The 21,786-nt window shown below is 37.1% G+C and overlaps 2 protein-coding genes across 2 annotated transcripts in view; one reads left to right on the top strand and one right to left on the bottom strand.

Moving 5' to 3' along the window:
* LOC121382760 (collagen alpha-1(I) chain-like) overlaps positions 1–10,321 on the top strand; it is a 118,559-nt gene extending 108,238 nt beyond the window's left edge. Inside the window, exons 53-60 of the mRNA XM_041512339.1 lie at positions 450–503; positions 2,106–2,141; positions 2,439–2,474; positions 3,683–4,043; positions 5,391–5,503; positions 6,746–6,820; positions 8,055–8,276; positions 8,907–10,321. Coding sequence (XP_041368273.1) covers positions 450–503; positions 2,106–2,141; positions 2,439–2,474; positions 3,683–4,043; positions 5,391–5,503; positions 6,746–6,820; positions 8,055–8,276; positions 8,907–9,050 — 1,041 coding nt within the window. The 3' untranslated portion in view covers positions 9,051–10,321. The remainder of the gene's footprint in view (positions 1–449; positions 504–2,105; positions 2,142–2,438; positions 2,475–3,682; positions 4,044–5,390; positions 5,504–6,745; positions 6,821–8,054; positions 8,277–8,906) is intronic.
* A 1,112-nt stretch (positions 10,322–11,433) lies between these two features.
* The window catches only part of LOC121383390 (uncharacterized protein C05D11.1-like), a 42,862-nt gene continuing 32,509 nt past the window's right edge, over positions 11,434–21,786 (bottom strand). Inside the window, exons 18-23 of the mRNA XM_041513392.1 lie at positions 21,523–21,680; positions 20,125–20,361; positions 16,896–16,989; positions 15,271–15,431; positions 13,940–14,092; positions 11,434–11,945 (exon numbers count right to left, since the gene is read on the bottom strand). Of these exons, the coding sequence (XP_041369326.1) occupies positions 11,885–11,945; positions 13,940–14,092; positions 15,271–15,431; positions 16,896–16,989; positions 20,125–20,361; positions 21,523–21,680 (864 nt within the window). The 3' untranslated portion in view covers positions 11,434–11,884. The remainder of the gene's footprint in view (positions 11,946–13,939; positions 14,093–15,270; positions 15,432–16,895; positions 16,990–20,124; positions 20,362–21,522; positions 21,681–21,786) is intronic.

Raw genomic sequence — 21,786 nt, 5'->3', positions numbered from 1 at the left:
TTCTCACGAGGTCTAATACATTTACAATAATGTTTTGTTAACCACAATTTCACCAAATCTAAATTTCATAATTTATCTATTAGGAAATTGTTGACCATACAAATAAATATGTCATCAAAGTTGTTTCCATGGTGGGTTTTTTTTTTAGAAATCATGTAAACATCCTGACTAGTCATTTCAAGCATTTTTATTTTAATGACAACAATTATTATTACTGATATTTTATTTTCAATTTTTAGGACATCTTTCTAGAATATATTTCTGTAACATCAATGAATTATGTTCAGTATATATTTAATTTATGCATTTTAGCTCATTTGATTATATTGAGGTGTTTTAATCCAAAAAAAGTATAACCCAACAAAAATCCTCCAGACATTTGTAGGTTTTTTAGAGGGAGTAAATATTCTAAGATACCTGCTGATTTATTGATGTATTCTGTGTTACAGGGACGACCTGGACCCATGGGACCTCCTGGTTTTGAAGGATCTCCAGGAGTACCTGTGAGTATTGCTAGAGGTTTCAAAGATACACACATCACAAACATTATATCTATGTACACACTATCACAAATGTTATATCTATGGACACACATCACAAACGTTATATCTATGGACACACTATCACAAACGTTATATCTATGGACACACATCACAAACGTTATATCTATGGACACACATCACAAACATTATATCTATGGACACACTATCACAAAAAAGTTATATCTATGGACACACATCACAAACGTTATATCTATGTACACACATCACAAATGTTATATCTATGGACACACATCACAAATGTTATATCTATGTAAACACTATCACAAATGTTATATCTATGTACACACTATCACAAATGTTATATCTATGGGCACACATCACAAACATATCTATGGACACACATCACAAACGTTATATCTATGTACATACTATCACAAATGTTATATCTATGTACACACTATCACAAATGTTATATCTCTGGACACACTATCACAAATGTTACTTAATACATGCTTCAAGGGATACCCATTATCACAAATGGTGCTTTAAAGGATACATTGTATCATTTGTTTAAGGGATGCACTGTCACCAATGTATGCCAGTGGTTTGAGGAACACACAATCACTAATGTTATATCATTTGTTTGAGGAACACATTGTCACTGTTTCATCAGTGATTTGAGGAACACACTGTCACTAATGTTTCACCAGTGATTTGAGGAACACACTGTCACTAATGTTGTGTTAGTGGTTTGAGGAACACACTGTCACTAATGTTGTGTTAGTGGTTTGAGGAACACACTGTCACTAATGTTGTGTTAAGTGGTTTGATGAACACAATGTCACTGATGTTTTATCCAATTTGAGGAACACACTGTCAGTAATGTTGTGTTAGTGGTTTGAGGAACACACTGTCACTAATGTTTTATCAATGATTTGAGGAACACACTGTCACTAATGTTGTGTTAGTGGTTTGAGGAACACACTGTCACTAATGTTGTGTTAGTGGTTTGATGAACACAATGTCACTGATGTTTTATCCAATTTGAGGAACACACTGTCAGTAATGTTGTGTTAGTGGTTTGAGGAACACACTGTCACTAATGTTGTGTTAGTGGTTTGATGAACACAATGTCACCGACGTTTTATCCAATTTGAGGAACACACTGTCAATAATGTTTCATCAGTGATTTCAGTAACACACTGTCACTAATGTTGTGTTAGTGGTTTGAGGAACACATTGTCACTAATGTTGTGTTAGTGGTTTGAAGAACACACTGTCACTAATGTTATGTCAGTGATTTGAAGAAGACACTGTCACTGATGTTATGTCAATTGTTTGAGGAACACACTGTCACTAAAGTTTCATCAGTGTTTTAAAGGGTTCACTGTTGTTATGTTATGTTAGTGATGTGATTTGAGGGATACACACTATTACAAAGTTAAATCAATTGTTTGAGAAATACAATATGTCATTAAATATCTGAGGGATACATATTATTGTATCACTGCGAAAATAACTTGTAAAATTACATAAAATAACCTTTAAGAATGCTCTTATGGTGGTGTTTTTAAAATTAAATTTCTTGTTCTATTATTACAGGGAGCAATTGGTCCAGCCGGTCCTAAGGGAGAGTCTGTAAGTATTTGCATGACTTAACCAAATTAGAAACTTTATCATACATGTTTCCGGTGGTACATGGCACATTCGTCAAAAACATGTGCATAAATTATATATTTTGTACTATTTTCATTCAGATTTTCATGCATTTAGAAAGTAAAAAAATTTGACAATAATTAATCAGTTTTATTTATTTTATACCAATTTAATGCTCTGTGGTTTGAATTTTGAAAAATATATTGATGGTCATACAAAGTGTGCCTTGTAGCAGGGTTTACCATACATATTTTAATTTTTGTTTATATCATCTTCCAGGGTGAAACTGGGCCGAAAGGAGATGCTGGTCTTCAGGTTAGTTTGATTTATTTTGTTAGAATTAAAATATTTTTCTGTTATATGTGTTAGTGTAATGTAACTTGAAGCTGCTGCATTCAGTTAGGAGTTGCAGAGGTTGCATACACAAGCATGTACATTAATTCATTTCGTACATGGGGTGGGACATAGCCCAGTGGTAAAGCGCACACTTGATGCGCGGTTGGTTTGGGATCGATCCCCGTCAGTGGGCCCATTGGGCTATTTCTCATTCCAGCCATTGCACCATGACTGATATATCAAAGGCTGTGGTATGTGCTATCCTGTCTGTGGGATGGTGCATATAAAAGATCCTTTGCTACTAATGGAAAAATGTAGTGGGTTTCTTCTCTATGACTACATGTCAGAATTACAAAATATTTGACATCCAATAGCCAATGTTTAATAAATCAAAGTGCTCTAGTAGCGTCGTCCCCACTCGGTTATTTCTCGTTCCAGCCAGTGCTCCACAACTGGTGTAACAAAGGCAGTGGTATGTACTACCCTGTCTGTGGGATGGTGCATATAAAAGATCCCTTGCTGCTAAGTAAAAAGAGTAGCCCATGAAGTGGCGACAGCAGGTTTCCTCTCTCTATATCTGCATGGGCGGATCCAGGAAATATTTTTAGGGGGGACCAAAAAAGAAGGGCACATTGACTCGTCAAAAGGGCACCTTACTACAAGTTTTGATATTTACAATTAATATGAATTCCTACAGTTCTACGTCATAATATACTAGCAATAATGAAGTAAATTGGCGTCACTCGCGTTAGAACCTCAATGGGGCCCCATTGAGACTCAATAACACAGACACATATCTGCAAGCTTGCGCATGTACACGAAAATCTTGATTTCATTTATCTACAATATAATTATTGTTTACTTAAAAAAAAAAAAATTCTACAAACAAAAAGGGCACTTGGACATTTTGAGGGCACTTGAACAATTTTTTGGGGGGACGCGTCCCCCTGGTCCCCCCCCTTGGATCCGCCCATGATCTGTATGGTCCTTAACCATATGTCTGACACCATATAACCATAAATAAAATGTGTTGAGTACATCAATTAATAAAACATTTCCTTCCTTCCTTCTAGTGGTGTTGATAAACAAAACAAACAAACTATTCCTGTTTTTCCACTTTAAGAAAAAAACCGGAAAAAAGTCCAACCTTGACCTTACCCAAGAGCTATTTCTATTTTAAATTGCAGGGTCCTCCGGGAGAACCAGGTCCACCAGGCGACTCCGCAGCCGCTGCTGTCCCCGCAGACCTCAACGTAAAGGCCGGGACGAAGAGGAAGAGGAAGCGACGGCGAAGGAAGCGATCCCTGGACGAGTACAACGTGCACGACGATGTTCAGAGCCACCTGACCAACATGATGGCGAAGAACAAGCCAAACGGCGGCGAGATCAAGATGAAGCAGGTGATGCGCGAAGTGGTCGACATCCTCTTCAAGCACATAGACGGGCTGCAGGACGAGGTGAACAGCATCAAGTATCCACGGGGAACCCACGAAAACCCGGCGACATCCTGTAGAGACATTGCATACGGCCACTCCAACTACAAGAATGGTAAGATTTACACATGTTGTAATACTCAATAAAAAATGAAGCCCTTTCTATTTTAAAAACTTTGCTAGTAAAGTTCAGTCATTAAAAAGAAATCAAATAAATATCCACATGTAAAACCGACAGGGATGGTAAGATTTACACATGTTGTAGTACTCAATACAAAAGAGAAGCCCTTTTTATTTCAAAAACTTTGCCAGTAAAGTTCAATCGTTAGAAAGAAATCAAATATCCACAAGGACCTCATGTAAAACCGACAGACATTGCTAACGGCCACTCTATATACAAGGATGATATTATTATTTCGACTTATTTTCGTGCTTATATCCAACTAAGGTTCAAGCATGCTGTCCTGGGCAACAGTGGGTTAGTTGTTAGTAGTTAGTGGTTAGTGAGAGAGAAGAGGATGTAGTGGCCTTACACCTACCCATTGAGCCCTTAAGAACTTGCTCTGGGTTGGAGCTGGTACCGGGCTACGAACCCTGTACCTACCAACCTGTAGTTCGATTGCTTAACCATTGTGCCACGGAGGCCGGTAAAAGGATGATAAGTAGACAAGCTTGTTATAGCACACTATACAAAAGTAAAATTGTAACAGAGCAAGACCTTACCTAGAGGTTCAAATGCCATTAGTAATATTTGTATTGGCTTTACAAAGTAAAAAAGGTGCAATATAGGTATTATTTTCCTGACAGTGGTGGCATACATTTTTGCATTAAAATTTAGCATTTAGATGAGTTTCTCACAAACTGTAAGTCCTAGGTCAGTGAAACTTGGTTTGTAGTTGCACCTGTGGATAATACATCGGCTATTGGGTGTCAAACTATGGTAATGCAAATAAATAAAGTGATGATCAACATCAATATAAAAATTCAAGACTTAAACAAAAACAGTGTAAAGAACTGTGCAAAAACACAAATATCACAGAATTTTATGGATACTGAATTTTACTCAAAACTTCAATTTTGTGCTGTATTGGCCATTCTCAAAGAGAATGTTACACCCCTGCACCACAGTGAGGTTACAGCACACGGAGGGGGGGGGGGGGAACCGAAAAAGTTTATAGTAAGTGAGACATTTAATTCCACAGAATTCTTATGTAAAACAGGATTTGAGCATTGGAGGGGAATGCATTATTTTGAGATATCAACATATATATATTACTAAGCAGGGGAAGTACTAAATATTTCCTTTGATTACCTTGCTGCTAAGCATTTAAGGTAACATTTTATTTCTTCAATAAAAATGCAAGTACAGTATATTCAATATCTAACATCTAATGACTTACTAGGCTTCTTGGGTAACCCTAAATGTTATTCCTTTCAAATGGTTTCATTTTCATTTTTTCAGGCTGGTACTGGATCGACCCCAACATGGGATCAGTTCATGATGCCCTTCAAGTCTGGTGTAACCTCACAGCCATGGGGGAGACCTGCATCTTCCCAACATCTCGCACAAAAATGGTGGGTCCTCCCTTTTTTTTTCTTTTTTTTTTTTAAAAAAGAAAAAATACACACACTTTTAGTTTAGAACAGATTAAAGATTAGACATTTTCTTTTAGTGAACAAGATAGAGAGCACACAACTAAAGTGTGATGGATTGTAGGCTTCATTGTAGGCTTCATTGTAGGCTTCATTGTAGGCTTCATTGCCCTTGGTGGGCAAGATGGAACTCAGTGGTAAAGCACTCACTTAATGCGCGGTCGGTTTGGGATTGATCCCCGCCATTAGGCTATTTTTCGCTCCAGCCAGTGCACAATGACTGGTACATCAAAAGCCATGGTATGTGCTATCCTGTCTATGGAATGGTGCATATAAAAGAAGGAAGGAAGGAAATGTTTTAGTTAATGACACACTCAACACATTTTAATTAGTTATATGGTGGAGGACATATGGTTAAGAACCACACAGATATAGCGAGAGGAAACCTGCTGTCACCACTTCATGGGCTACTCTTTTCGATTAGCAGCAAGGGATCTTTTATATGCACCATTCCACAGACAGGATAACACATACCACAGTTTTTGATATACCAGTCGTGGTGCACTAGCTGGAACGAGAAATAGCCCAATGGGCCCACTGACGGGGCATATAAAAGATCCCTTGCTGCTAATCGGAAAGAGTAGCCCATGGCATGGTGACAGTGGGTTTCCTCCCTCAATATCTGTGTGGTCCGTAACCATATGTCTGATACCATATAACCACAAATAAAATGTGTTGAGTGCGTTGTTAAATAAATATTTCCTTCCTTCATTGCCCTTGGTTTTCTTCCTTTTCCACCCAGTGCCCAAGACTAGTAGCATACCAAAGACCATGGTATGTGTTAACCTGTCTGCAGAAAGGTGTATGTATAACAGTATATAGTTTCGTAATGAAATATTACTATTTGAACCAAGCATATATGATACATTCTGAATGAATGTGTAACATTATAAAATGTACTGATAAATGTTCACCCATTTTCATCAAACTTATCCCCTAGCTTGTCTGGGAAGGGAAAAGTGTCATTTCTACTTGTGTATGTCTAATGGCAATTGCTGCTATCACTGACTAAAAACAAATTTTATTTACAATCTAAATGTTCTCTGTTTATTTTCTTAGGAATGTAGTTTTTTGCTTTTAAAAAGTAACAGAAAAAAGGTAATTTTTTAGTATGCCAACATGAATTTTTATTTATTTATGTTTGTTTTTCTGTTTTTTTAACAGAGCCCAGAGCAGTACTGGAAGCGTAACAAAGACAATCCTCACCAATGGTTCCATAACCTCAAGAAGGGATTCATGGTAAATACTGTCCATCATTTCTTACATTATAAATTGCTGTAATTTTTCTGTAATGTTTATAATTTTTTCATGTGCATTAATATTATCCCTAAATGACATATCCAAGACCAGTGTAAGATAAAATGTTTCTCTTTGTAATTCTAGTATGGTGGCTCCCAGACGGTATAACATAGAATATGATGGCTTCCAGACAGTATAAATTAAAATGTCTCCTTGTAGGTCCAGTATGGTGGCTCCTAGACGGTATAACAAAAATGATTCTCCTTGTAGGTCCAGTATGGTGACTCCCAGATGTTAAAACAAAAATATTTCTCCTTGTAGTCCAGTATGGTGGCTCCCAGACAGTATAATGTAAAATGTTTCTTGCTGTAGGTCCAGTACGGTGGCTCCCAGATGGTATAACAGATATGTTTCTCATTGTAGGTCCAGTACGGTGGCTCCCAGATGGTATAACAGAAATATTTCTCCTTGTAGTTCAGTTTGGTGGCTCCCAGACGGTATAACAGATGTTTCTCGTTGTAGGTCCAGTAAGGTGGCTCCCAGACGGTATAACAGATATGTTTCTCGTTGTAGGTCCAGTACAGTGGCTCCCAGACGGTATAACAGATATGTTTCTCGTTGTAGGTCCAGTACGGTGGCTCCCAGACGGTATAACAGATATGTTTCTCGTTGTAGGTCCAGTACGGTGGCTCCCAGATGGTATAACAGATATGTTTCTCGTTGTAGGTCCAGTATGGTGGCTCCCAGACAGTATAATGTAAAATGTTTCTTGCTGTAGGTCCAGTACGGTGGCTCCCAGATGGTATAACAGATATGTTTCTCATTGTAGGTCCAGTACGGTGGCTCCCAGATGGTATAACAGAAATATTTCTCCTTGTAGTTCAGTTTGGTGGCTCCCAGACGGTATAACAGATGTTTCTCGTTGTAGGTCCAGTAAGGTGGCTCCCAGACGGTATAACAGATATGTTTCTCGTTGTAGGTCCAGTACAGTGGCTCCCAGACGGTATAACAGATATGTTTCTCGTTGTAGGTCCAGTACGGTGGCTCCCAGACGGTATAACAGATATGTTTCTCGTTGTAGGTCCAGTACGGTGGCTCCCAGACGGTATAACAGATATGTTTCTCGTTGTAGGTCCAGTACGGTGGCTCCCAGACGGTATATCAGATATGTTTCTCCTTGTAGGTCCAGTACGGTGGCTCCCAGACGGTATAACAGATATGTTTCTCGTTGTAGGTCCAGTATGGTGGCTCCCAGACAGCTATCCAGATGAGTCTGCTGCGGATGTTGAGCACCGTCGTCACTCAGAGGTTCACCTACTATTGCTCAGGTTCGGTGGCCTGGTATGACCAGGTCGCAGGGGATCACAAGAACGGAATCATGTTGCTAGGAGACGATGGTACCAAATTCAACACGGAAAACTTAGATAGCACACATGTTCTACATGATGGATGCAGGGTAAGTGTTTGTGTAGTTTTCAACAAAACAAATAATAATCATCACAAATTTCATCAGGTTTTAATACATTTTGCCAATACCATAGCTGGAAGTAGTTGGGAAATTGATCCTTCCCACAATTAAATATTCTGTTATAGTCTTTTATTAAATAGTAACTTTGCATTTCATGTCTGGTCTTGATTTTAACTATTGGCTGGTAGAAGTTGACTTTGTATTCCAGTGAGTATTCCGACGCCATATAACCAACCATAAATAAAATGTGTTGAGTGCGTCGTTAAATAAACCATTTCCTTCTTCTTCCAGTGAGTACAGTAGGTGTTAGACCACTACAGGGGCAGATTTAGGACTGACTCTCGCTCCTCGCCTTTTGACACTAATCTGTACTTTACAAACATTATAACTAACTCTCACTATCCACTACATCCATTTTACAAAATGTTGTATGCACTATACCAAATTCTCTTTTAAAGTTCATATCAAAATTATTATATAAACAATGTCTGTTTTGGATGCAATATTTTATAAAAATAAAAACTTTTCATATGTAAAAGGTAACATTTTAACCGTTTTTCATGCACGTCATTTGTATTCACGTTCTATTTTTTCAAAGTTATTTCTCTTGTTTTCTAGGATCGCCGACAAAATGGATTTACCGTGTTTGAAGTAAGATCTAACAAGTTGACTAGCTTGCCGATAGTTAGTTTCATGCCGGGAGATTACGGCAACCCGTGGCAGAAGTTTGGCTTCGAGGCAGGCCCTGTGTGTTTCCATTAATTACTAAACACTTAACAAATTGGACCGTTAATCCTGCGAGGAGATTGTGATACAGGTTTTGATCATTCTCAGTCCGTACATGTCGTAAGCTGTGTACACGTTTTTTTACGACTGCAACCGCAACAGAGCACAAACACTTGGAATAAGCTAGCATCTTCAGTGCCATAGTCATAGTTAATATCAACTTTGTACCTTCTTTTTTTTTTGCTTCTTTTTTATTGGTTTGTGGTAATTATTTAAAACATTTATGGATCCCACTCATCATAAACTTGATGTAATTCACGTTGGAATTATAGAAATGTGGAAAAGTATTTTTGTTTGGAATGACAGGTCTGTTAGTATGGATTTATGCTGAAGATACCTTCCAGTGATTTTGTATAATTCATACTTTAAAAAAACCCCAACAAGATATCAAGGTATTCAGAAGAAGAAAAAAAAAGAAAGAAAAAAAAAAAAAAAAAAAAGAGTAATACTTTGAATTAGAACCAAAAAAAAATGGAACTATGACTATACATAATTTGACATTAATAAATAACTGTACACATAATGAAAAATATTATGCACTGTTGCTCTATGTACAGATTAATGGATTATGTCAGTGGAAACATTATGCATAGTGGAAACCGTATGTGCCAACTGTTTGTATGTACAATTAAAATGTGTCACTTTAGTCTATATGAAATTAGTAAAATGCTTTCTTTTCTTTGCTAACAATTTATTATTGTGTATTACTTGCAATGTTTCACTCATTAGTGCTCAACATGCATACATTTTGGTTGCAGCTGGAACGTTTGCAGTTCTTTCAAGGAGTTTAAGGTACCATTCCTTCATAAGGAACATAATAACGGGAACGGGAAACTCTATTAACGTGCCCCTATCCACAAGGGTTCAGGCACGCCCACCTCGGATTTAGCCTCTGACATCGCCAGTGACCAATTCCGGGGCGGGAGAGGCCAGTAACTGAATTTCTAGAAATGAACACTAGTCTTATATGTACAGATTCTACCAATGAAAACTGGTTTTATGTAATCTCTTTATAGTTTCTACCAATGAAAACCGATTTCACGTGTGGTTTTGTAATTTCCACCAACAAAGACCTGTAACCTTGCTAGAACTACATTCTGTCCAGTTGCATGTCTTATTTTCATGGTGCTAGCTTCTCGAGGTATAAGGCCAACACAACTGTGATGTCAGGGCAACATTAACCGTCCATTTCAATCACTGCCATATGTAGAATTTTTTGTTTTAATAAACAAATTTTTTCAAACATACTTCACTTGTTTATGATCTTTATTGTAATCATGTTCTGTATATAGATATAGGACGGATCTAGTTCAGTCAGTTGAGTGCTCACCAGAGGTTCTTAGGTCAAAGGATCGAATCCACTTGGTGGACCTCTTCTCCAGTTATTTGTTTTCTGTCTCAGCCATTGCCTTATGATTGGTGTATCCTACTGCCAACTAATTTTCACATCTAAGATAGGTAAATCTCCATGAAAAAAAAAAGAGTTATGTTTAACAACACCACTAGAGCACATTGCTTTATTAATCATTGGCTATTGGATGTCAAACATTTGGTAATTTTGACATATAGTCTTAGAGAGGAATTCTGCTACATTTTTCCATTTGTAACAAGGGATCTTGTATAAGCATCATCCCACAGACAGGAGAGCACAGACCACAGCCTTTTGATATACCAGTCATGGTGCACTGGCTCGGACTAGAAATAGCCCAATGGGTCCAGTGACGGGGAATGATCCCAAACCGACCATGCATCAGGTGGATGCTATACCACAAGGCTATGTCCCGCCCACATCTTCATGAAAGTCAAACTTTGTAACTGCATGATAAACATACACCCAAAAAGTTCAGCTCAATATCTTGAGGCATTGCAAAAAAATAAGGCCGGAAATTATATGAGGTCACAGACAGACAGAGACAAAACTTATAGAAACCTGGTTGGACCAGTAGGGGACTAAAAAATAAATGAACATCTGGTCTATAATAATGCATGTACTTTTAAAAATTAAGGGTATGGAACAGTGACTCAACATTAATGGAGGATGGGGGAGGTATTGGTTGAGAAAATGGCTGATGGAAGAAGTGGAACACATTAACACCATTCAAAATTTATTGTAATAATGTTTTTGTTTGTTTTGTTTAACGACACCATTAGAGCACATATTAATCGTCTATTGGATGTCAAACATATATGGTCATTTTGACAGTCATAGAGAGGAAACCCGCTACATTTCCATTAGTAGCAAGGGATCTTTTATATATATATATATATGCACCATCCCACAGACAGGATAGCACATACCACAGCCTTTGATATACCAGTCGTGGTGAACTGGCTTTAATGTAATAAATACAACAAGTTGTAATGCTTAAGATTTATTTGCTGAATGTATCTTCAATTAGTTTATAACATTTAATAACAAGAAAAATTCACAAATAGGTATCAAAACAAACTTCATTGAAAACATTTACAAATTTGTATAACTTTGGTAAATTGTTTTAACTTTTTGAAAAAAATAACAACATTGGAACAGAATTCCAAAACAAAATGATTAACAGCTTTAAGCTTGTTAAAAATAACTTATTTGAAATGCAAATCTGTAATGGATAGCCATTGGTTTATTACCAACAACAATAATTTTAAATGGAAATATGCAACAGATAGCTTTTAGCTACACGTTTACAAACAACTTGCGTAAAGATTGCTTTTAGCTTGTTATAAACCACACAGTTTAATATGTAGGTAATGTTTTTTCTTCAGGAAATGAAACAGAATTTCTTTTTTTTCGAATGTGTCTCTTTCCTATCTTCTAGTCAGAGTTCACAGAGAGGTCCATCCTCTAGGGAAGAGATAACATGCAGATTGACTTTCAACCTGAAAGAATCAAAATAGGAAATGTATTCCTTATAAATACAGAGCACCATGTCCCCAAAAATATGTTACTTTATTATCCATATGGTTCAACATAACCGAGTACGAAACAAACGTGTAATAACAAGACTTGTGTAATGACGTAATTTTGGGAAGTGATGTTGTAACATGACGTTGCTTCTCCAGTCCTAGCTCAGACTGTGTATTTGAAATATGATGTCATTTCGTCCTCTCCTTCTAGATGTGGCTGAAACATTTTGAGTTGGGTCTTGTTATTCATAAAGAAAACAACAATAATAATATGGATGATAAAGAAATTATTACTCTTGCATGTGAGTCGTACTGATTTTACTAAACTTGTGTCAGGATTCATGTATTACCCTCGCTCTCGCTCGGGCAATACAAAATTCCTGACACTTATTTCTTAAAATCCGTCCGACACACAAGCTTGTACAATAATCTCTATTTATTTCAACAAGGGGTGGGACCTAGCCCAGTCGTAAAGTGCTCGCCTGAGGTGCAGTCTATCTGGGATCGACTGCGGTCAGTGGCCCGTTGGACTATTCCGCATTCCAGCCAGTGCACCATGACCAGGGATGAAGCTGTCGCTCACCAAAAGCGAATTAAAAGTTGAATTTGGCAAATATATTTCATTATTAATTAACCAAAAAGCTAATTCGAAAATTGTCTGTTGTTTATGGATGTTCCTCCATTTTTGCCGACTGGCTAAATGAAACTTGCTATTATTTCATGGGCTTCAGCCTAAACCCTGCATGACTGGTATATCAAAGGCTGTGGTATGTGCTATCCTGTCTGTGGGATGGTGCATATAAAAGATTCTTGCTACCAATGAAAAAATGTAGCAGGTTTCTTCACTAAGACTGTAAGTCAAAATTACCAAATGTTTGACATCCAATAGCCGATTGGTTAATCCCTCACAAAATGAACTAACGACTTTTGTACAAAATCGTTTGGCTGTTGAATATTTAAAAACCTGAAGGAGGCTAATCATATGAATGTTTCACAGTAATATATAATGGTGTAGATAAAATCCACAAGCAATAATCTGTTAACTTTTGCAATATACATTACACATATTTTATACAATACTAGAACTTAAGATGCAAGATTTTAATCCATATTTTGTTTTGGTTAATCTGTAAGAGAGTAAGTTAATGTGATCAGTGTACAATTTTAATCAAACATAAAATAGGTCTGTAAAAGAAACAGAGTAAAATTAGCATTCTGAGAGTACTGCTGAACCAATACATGTCTCCTACCGGGGCCAACACATTTTAATATCTCCTAAGTTCAAGGGCCATAACTTTGTGAAAAATCAGTAAATTGCCATGAAAGTCAAACTTGATTTGTAACAGAACATGATAAAGCTATATACAAAATTTCTTCGCAATATATTCAGGCTTTGCAACAAAATACCGTACCTTTTATGACCCCCAATAGCCGATGTGTATTTTTGTGCTGGGGTGTTGTTAAACATTCATTGATTCATTGACTGATTGATTGATTGATTCATTCATTTATTCAACAAAAAAGTCTGGAAAACAAATGTGCGTATCTCCTACGTACAAGGGCCATAACTCTGTCAAAAGTGGGTAAACCATCATGAAAAATAAACTTAATGAAACATGATAAAGCTATACACAAAATTGCACCTTCACATCTTGTGGCATTGCAAAAACAAAAAAAGCAAAAAAAACATACTTTCGTATCTCCTAAGTTCAAGGGCCATAACTCTGTCACAAATTAATAAATCACCATAAAAGTCAAACTTGATCTGTAACAGTATTTGATAAAGCTATACACAAAATTTCAGCTCAAACTCTGAAAGGCATTGTAAAAAACAAAACATCTGGAAAACTATATGTGGGATGGACGGACAGACAGACAGACAGACAGAAGGATGAAGACAAAATCTATAGTCCCCTCTTGTCTGACTGGTAGAAGACTAATAATGCACTGCACTGCTTGCTACTCACTCTTTAAACTCCTTGACGGTCTCATCCACCTTGGCCGGGTTGACCACCGCAGCACACCGGAATATGCTCGGGTCAAACAGCGGTGCAATGTACTGAGACCCAACCCTTTTCAGATCGGCCAGTGTCACGTTGGCTACTTTCTTCAGCAGATACCTGAAAAACAATGTAACATCAGCTGACTTGTTCAATAACAAGGGGTGGGATCTAGCTCAGTTGGTAGAGCGCTCGTCTGATGCGCAGTCGGTCTAGGAGGAATCCCCAGCCAGTGTACTACGAACTGTATATCGAAGACCATGGTATGTGCTTTTTGTCTATGTTGTTCATTTAAAAGTATTTAACCCAAGAATACTTATTAAAATGATATTTTTTCTTTATATTGTCCCAAAAGTACAAGCATAATTAAAGTGGAGCATCTTAACCTTCTGACTACTGCAGGCGAGATGTCTCGCCCGACGTCACGCCATTTGACGTACTGTACTCTGTATACAGTGCATTCCCCAATTCATATTTCCCGCCATTTTGCACAAGGCACTCACCAGAAATAATAATAGCACACAGGAAATAGACTAATTGAGAGTATGGCAGCTTTAGTTTTTTGTTTTTCAGTCATTTTCAGGAATTGATAGCTGACTGTGACGGGTAATTTGATAATAAATTTGATAGTTTTACCAAAAATTAAAATCACCAAATATTGAGATATGAATCGTAGTTCGTTTTAAAAAAAACATTATGGTCAGAAAAACAGCTATTGTGAATAATGGACATAAATACTGGACATCTGGCACAAAAGTCCAAAAGTAAACACAACTTTTTCTCACCAATTTTAATCAACATTAACCTATTTAAAATATTAGAAAAAATGACAAAAACCCATGAAAAAAATACCGATTCAAATGTGAACTCTATTTTATATATTTATAAAAGATTTAAGTGAAAATATGTGAGTAAACATTATAAAACTTGTAACCATTCAACGTGGTTTTTGTCAAAAATTAATCCAGTCGCCTGGAGAAAACTTAGTGTTTTCTCTTTCATAGATACATTACCTGTCCTCACAAGTGCACCTCCCCCACACGCAAGTTGTCTAGTCTGAACATCCCAACGGGATGGCCTAAAATTCTTCACTGTATGCTCCCTGTAGTTCCGGTCATGTGACTTCAACTTCCTTCTTTTCCTTTCGCTGGTCTGGTTTGGATATGGGTTTTTTGCTCTGAGTCGGACTTTATTTAGTTTTTGTACTTTTTGTGTCTTATTATGGTGGATTCGTTTCCTCCATTGTGAGAACAGGTAATGTGAAAAGAAATGAAGGTTTTTAAATGACCACAACTCACTTGTTATATTTGTGATCAAGACCTCTCAAGTAGGCCAGCAGGGATTCGAGCGACGTGTCCGAGACGGTCTTCTCCTCATCGATAATTTCAAATATCAGACTGCTACGAGCCGATTCCAGCTCTATCTCCGTGAATTTGGTTGTTCCGTTGAAGAAATCCATCTGAAAGTATTTTAATATTAGACCACGAGCATTGCAGTCCAACAAGTTACAAAATAATGTAACATGTAACTGCAGTCCCAGAACACTTTAAAGGGACTGTGCTGAGTTTCACAGCCATTGTAAGATGTTTCAGACTAAGAAAGTCTTTTTGGCAACTAAAACTGCATATTAAATACATTGTTTTGTTTAGAATACCAGTGTCTGTGTATTCAGTTTGTTTGCAGTCGTGTGCTAATGTTTGTAGCAGTGCTTTTTCATTTTACTTCATAATTCAAGTCAGTTTGATCTCTAACAGGGAGAAAGCAATTTAGGCATGAAAACCAGTATATTTTCTTTAACAGTTATCTTTCTTCACATGCTGATGTATTCTAGTTCAATGCCAACTTTCAGTTTCATAGTGTATATCGTACTGATCTGAGAATAAATAAAGTAATTGTTTATGCACAAAACATTGCTGTACAGTGCTATAAGGTAACAGTCAAACAGCTTTCACCATCTATTAAGGACATATTCCATTCTGATGCCATGTGTAATGAGATTTGACTAGAAATGGAATACTGCAATGTACAAAGCTGACGTTTTAAAAATAATTTTCATTTGTTCAAATAATGTATAAATGAGCTGAAAGCAAGAAATAATTTAACATTTATTGGTCCTTTTTTTATGGGTTGACTTATAAACGGGTCATTTAAAAAATAAGTTTTCAGGGCTTGAAATTAAGCACTAGACGTCTAGCCAAGATCAACTTACAGGCAAAAATATATGGTAAAGCTTCTAGTTTTTAGTTTGAAGAAACTGAAAACTTTGCTATTATAGGTATCTGAATGGACATTAAAATCCTTAGTTTTACATTGCAATAAAATATGACGTAAGTCCTGCATGAAATATGTTTGGTTTAAACAATATTTATTACCACCACATTTACGGTTTTGGCATCAGCCAACAAGTATACATCTATATTAATGCCTCTTCTTAAACGTTTACAAATACAAATATTTAATATGTGGCCAAGATGACAAAGATAATAATTTAATATTTACAAACAGGAACAAATAGAGAGAGAGAGAGAGAGAGAGAGAGAGAGAGAGAGAGAGAGAGAGAGAGAGAGAGAGAGAGAGAGAGAGAGAGAGAGAGAGAGAGAGAGATGGAGAGAGAGACAGAGACAGACAGAAGAGAGAGAAAGAGAGACAGAGACAAACAGACAGAGAGAGACAGACAGACAGACAGACAGACAGAGAGACAGAGAAAGAGAGACAGACAGACAGAGAGAGACAGACACAGACAGACAGACAGACAGACAGACAGACAGACAGACAGACAGACAGACAGACAGAGAGAATGGATGAAACATGTTTCAGAATTGTATTATTCTGTTCCAATTCACAATTTCATTTTATTTCATACATCACACACACACATATACTAATTTATCAATGTTTCCTTGAAACAGTGAGCACAACTTACGACAATCTCTCTTCCTTCTTTGTAAGCATCAACGACGTGAGTCGACCGGGCAAGAAGGAAATACAACAGACCCGTCTCTGGTTTCACGTACATGCTGGAAACACAATCACAAGAAACACTTTTTATGTAATATGCTAGTGTAATGCTATTTCGAAAATTTTATACAGGAGAAAATAAATGACGAGGTTACATTTTTCTCTTTTCTCTTTCTACAATGATGGGGAAGTTTATATTCAATGAGGACCCACTTTTTTATTTTGCAAATTTGACAGGAGACAGGGTTCCTTTTTTGTTCTTTATGTTAACGTTTATATACAAAAAAACTAAAACATAAATAATTTTAAAATGTCTTTTAAAAAGGATAGTGTTGTAAAATAACATTCATGAAATAACATCATCAAACCATTTATTTTTCTGGCAATAAAATATGTTTAAACCAAATAACATATAATTATATATATATTGCTATTTGTTCAGATATGTAGGCTGTTATTTGAAACCATCTTGCAGAATACTTCACAAGATTCAGACTGGTGATGTTTTTTCCTGGCTCATTTTGAAAATTTGAAGTACCAAATATTTGTATAAATGTTTTTATTAAATGTCTGAATTTAGCCAAACCTTTATAAGATTAATAATTTATTTGTTTAAAACTGATAGGCAAAAGAAACGGCTACTAGTTTATTTATTTAGCTACCGATAGAGAAAAAACTGGAAGTATTATTAAAATTATTTTTATACTCTGTTTTTATGCTGGAAACCGATTAAAATGACAGACTGAAAACACTATTTGTCACTATTAAAGCCCTTTTTGGTAAACTGAAGTCAGACATTACTTAGATCTTATTGTTTAGATTTATCCATTTTTGTAAATCCAAAGTGTTTTTTCATATTTAAAAAGAAATGCACATACCTCTGAGAAGTAATGGTTATGTAGATGAGCTCTTAGTATATTTAAGAGTATTTTCCCATTTCAACGCCACAGACTCGTTTCACTTTATTGTAAATTTATCCAAATCTGTTACAGGTTTGTAGATTAACCAAACTTTGCTTCATACTAGGGTCTGCGATTTTAACAGAAGACTGGACTATCTTCAGTGATACGACAGTCCCAGCACCTTGATTTAGTGGTTGATTGAACTAGAATATATATTTCTATGACTACCTGTAGTGATAGGACAGTCCCAGCATCTTGATTTAGTGGTTGATTGAACTAGAATATATATTTCTATGACTACCTGTAGTGATAGGACAGTCCTAGTCCCTGATCTACTGGTCGATTGAACTAGAATATATATTTCTATGACTACCTGTAGTGACAGGACAGGACAGTCCTAGTCCCTGATCTACTGGTCGATTGAACTAGAATATATATTTCTATGACTACCTGTAGTAATAGGACAGTCCCAGTCCCTGATCTAGTGGTTGATTGAACTAGAATATATATTTCTATGACTACCTGTAGTGATAGGACAGTCCCAGACCCCTGATCTACTGGTTGATTGCACTAGAATATATATTTCTATGACTACCTGTAGTAATAGGACAGTCCCAGTCCCTGATCTACTGGTCGATTGAACTAGAATATATATTTCTATACTGTGTATTTATGCTCTAAATCGGTCAATGCAAGATTGGACTACCTGTAGTGACAGGACAATCCCAGCTCACTGATTTAGTGGTTGATTGAACTAGAATATATATGTCCATGACTACCTGTAGTGACAGGACAGGACAGTCCCAGCCCCTTCATCTACTGGTTGATTGCACTAGAATATATATTTCTATGACTACCTGTAGTAATAGGACAGTCCCAGTCCCTGATCTACTGGTCGATTGAACTAGAATATATATTTCTATACTGTGTATTTATGCTCTAAATCGGTCAATGCAAGATTGGACTACCTGTAGTGACAGGACAATCCCAGCTCACTGATTTAGTGGTTGATTGAACTAGAATATATATGTCCATGACTACCTGTAGTGACAGGACAGGACAGTCCCAGCCCCTTCATCTAATGGTTGATTGAACTAGAATATATATTTCTATGACTACCTGTAGTGACAGGACAGTCCCAGCCCCTTGATCTAGTGGTTGATTGAACTAGAATATATATTTCTATGACTACCTGTAGTGACAGGACAGGACAGTCCCAGCCCCTTCATCTAGTGGTTGATTGAACTAGAATATATATTTCTATGACTACCTGTAGTAATAGGACAGTCCCAGTCCCTGATCTACTGGTTGATTGAACTAGAATATATATTTCTATGACTACCTGTAGTGACAGGACAGTCCCAGCCCCTTCATCTAGTGGTTGATTGAACTAGGAATATATATTTCTATGACTACCTGTAGTGACAGGACAGGACAGTCCCAGTCCCTGATCTACTGGTTGATTGAACTAGAATATATATTTCTATGACTACCTGTAGTAATAGGACAGTCCCAGTCCCTGATCTACTGGTCGATTGAACTAGAATATATATTTCTATGACTACCTGTAGTGATAGGACAGTCCTAGCCCCCTGATCTAGTGGTCGATTGAACTAGAATATATATTTCTATGACTACCTGTAGTGACAGGACAGTCCTAGTCCCTGATTTACTGGTCGATTGAACTAGAATATATATTTCTATGACTACCTGTAGTGATAGGACAGTCCCAGCCCCCTGATCTAGTGGTCGATTGAACTAGAATATATATTTCTATGACTACCTGTAGTGACAGGACAGTCCTAGTCCCTGATCTACTGATCGATTGAACTAGAATATATATTTCTATGACTACCTGTAGTGATAGGACAGTCCCAGCCCCTTGATCTAGTGGTTGATTGAACTAGAATATATATTTCTATGACTACCTGTAGTGACAGGACAGTCCCAGCCCCTTGATCTAGTGGTTGATTGAACTAGAATATATATTTCTATGAGTACCTGTAGTGACAGGACAGTGCCAGCCCCTTGATCTAGTGGTTGATTGAACTAGAATATATATTTCTATGACTACCTGTAGTGACAGGACAGTCCCAGTCCCTGATCTACTGGTCGATTGAACTAGAATATATATTTCTATGACTACCTGTAATGACAGGACAGTCCCAGCCCCCTGATCTAGTGGTTGATTGAACTAGAATATATATTTCTATGACTACCTGTAGTGATAGGACAGTCCCAGCCCCCTGATTTAGTGGTAGATTGAACTAGAATATATATTACTATGACTACCTGTAGTGATAGGACAATCCCAGGCCCCTGATCTGCCTCCACATGGGTCCCTCAAGCTGTGTGATGTACTGTATGAAGACCATGACTGCGGGCAGGTCCGGGTGGAGGAAGTCCGAGATGCACGGCACCACCTGGATGAAGTAGGCAGACTCCACCGACCCCACGGCTACGATGGCGCACTTGTAGACACTGTCGGTGTACGACAGGACTTCGTCGCACGTCTTCTTCTTCAGCAGGCTGCAGAAAACAAATCGTCCAGATCAAGACGGAATTAAAATTTAACAACACCCCAGCATGAAGAACACATCAGTTATTGGAAGCGGAAGATTTTAAGCTATCACATTGGCTGTTGGGATGTTCAGACCAGTCTACTGTCTTGAGGAAAATGCCATTAGTTTGCGAACAGGTTAAGTTGAAAAAACAACAACGATGAAAATGATGATCAACATAACGGCATAAATGCTAAAAAATATCAATAAAACACAGTGTAAATAGTTGTGAAAGTCACATTCATGAAAAAAGAAAGTTAAAGCTAAAGTTTGTTTTGTTTAATGACACCACTAGAGCACATTGATTTATTAATCACTACTGGCTACTGGATGTCAAACACTTGGAGCCAAATTTACAAAGCCTGTTTTATTTTACACACACATGAAACTAAAAACGTGCTAGGGGCGAGTCGTAGCTCAGTGGTACAGCACTCGCCAGATGTGTGATTGATCTAGGATCGATTCCCGTTAGTGGGCCAATTGGGCTATTTCTTGTTCCAGCCAGTGCTCCACAACTGGTGTAACAAAGGCTGTAGTATGTACTATCCTGTCTGGATGGTGCATATAAAAGATCCCTTGCAGCTAATTGAAAAGAGTAGCCCATGAAGTAGGGACAGCAGGTTTCCTCTCTCAATATCTGTGTGGTCCTTAACAATATGTCCAACACCATATAACCGTAAATAAAATATGTTGAGTGCGTCGTTAAACAAAACATTTCCTTCCTTTCTAAAAACATGCTATGCTTAAACATTTGCTCTTTTTTTTTAAAACGGTCTTCATAATTTTCACCATTGGTATTTGTTGACATATAGTCTTAGAAGATATGCGTTACATTTTTCCATTAGCAGCAAGGGATCTTTTATATCCACTTTTCCAAACAGGACAGCACACATCATGACCTTTGATATATCAGTTGTGGGGCAATGGTTGGAATGGGGGAAAACCCAATCAGGTGAGCACTCTTACCATTTGAGAAAGATCAGGCCTCTTCACATTCTTGAAAAACATACGAATATCAACATAACAATAAAAATAAAATCTTCAAAAAGACAAAAAACAAATTTGAATGTCAAACCATAGAAACAGAATGGTTGGAATCAGTAAAATACTGAAGACTTGTTGGTTGTACCTTTGATTATTATCACCATCTCCAGTATGTACAAACTGTTTCCATGGCAACTCGGGTGCAGTGTTCTCAGTCAACTTGGGAACATTAGCAGACATATGGATCCTGATGTTGTTTGTAGCTGTCAGCATCTTACGCAAAGACTCGAGATCCTCAATAACCTAATAATAAAAAAACCCAGAAAAATATACTGGTGAAAATATTACTAAAATGTAAACAAATTCTGGGGTTTTTTAATTTTTAAAAATGTCTCAAAATTGTCAGTAT

Source organism: Gigantopelta aegis, chromosome 10 (genome assembly GCF_016097555.1).
Source record: "Gigantopelta aegis isolate Gae_Host chromosome 10, Gae_host_genome, whole genome shotgun sequence".
NCBI lineage: Eukaryota > Metazoa > Mollusca > Gastropoda > Neomphalida > Peltospiridae > Gigantopelta > Gigantopelta aegis.
This window is presented reverse-complemented; position numbering and strand designations above follow the sequence as displayed.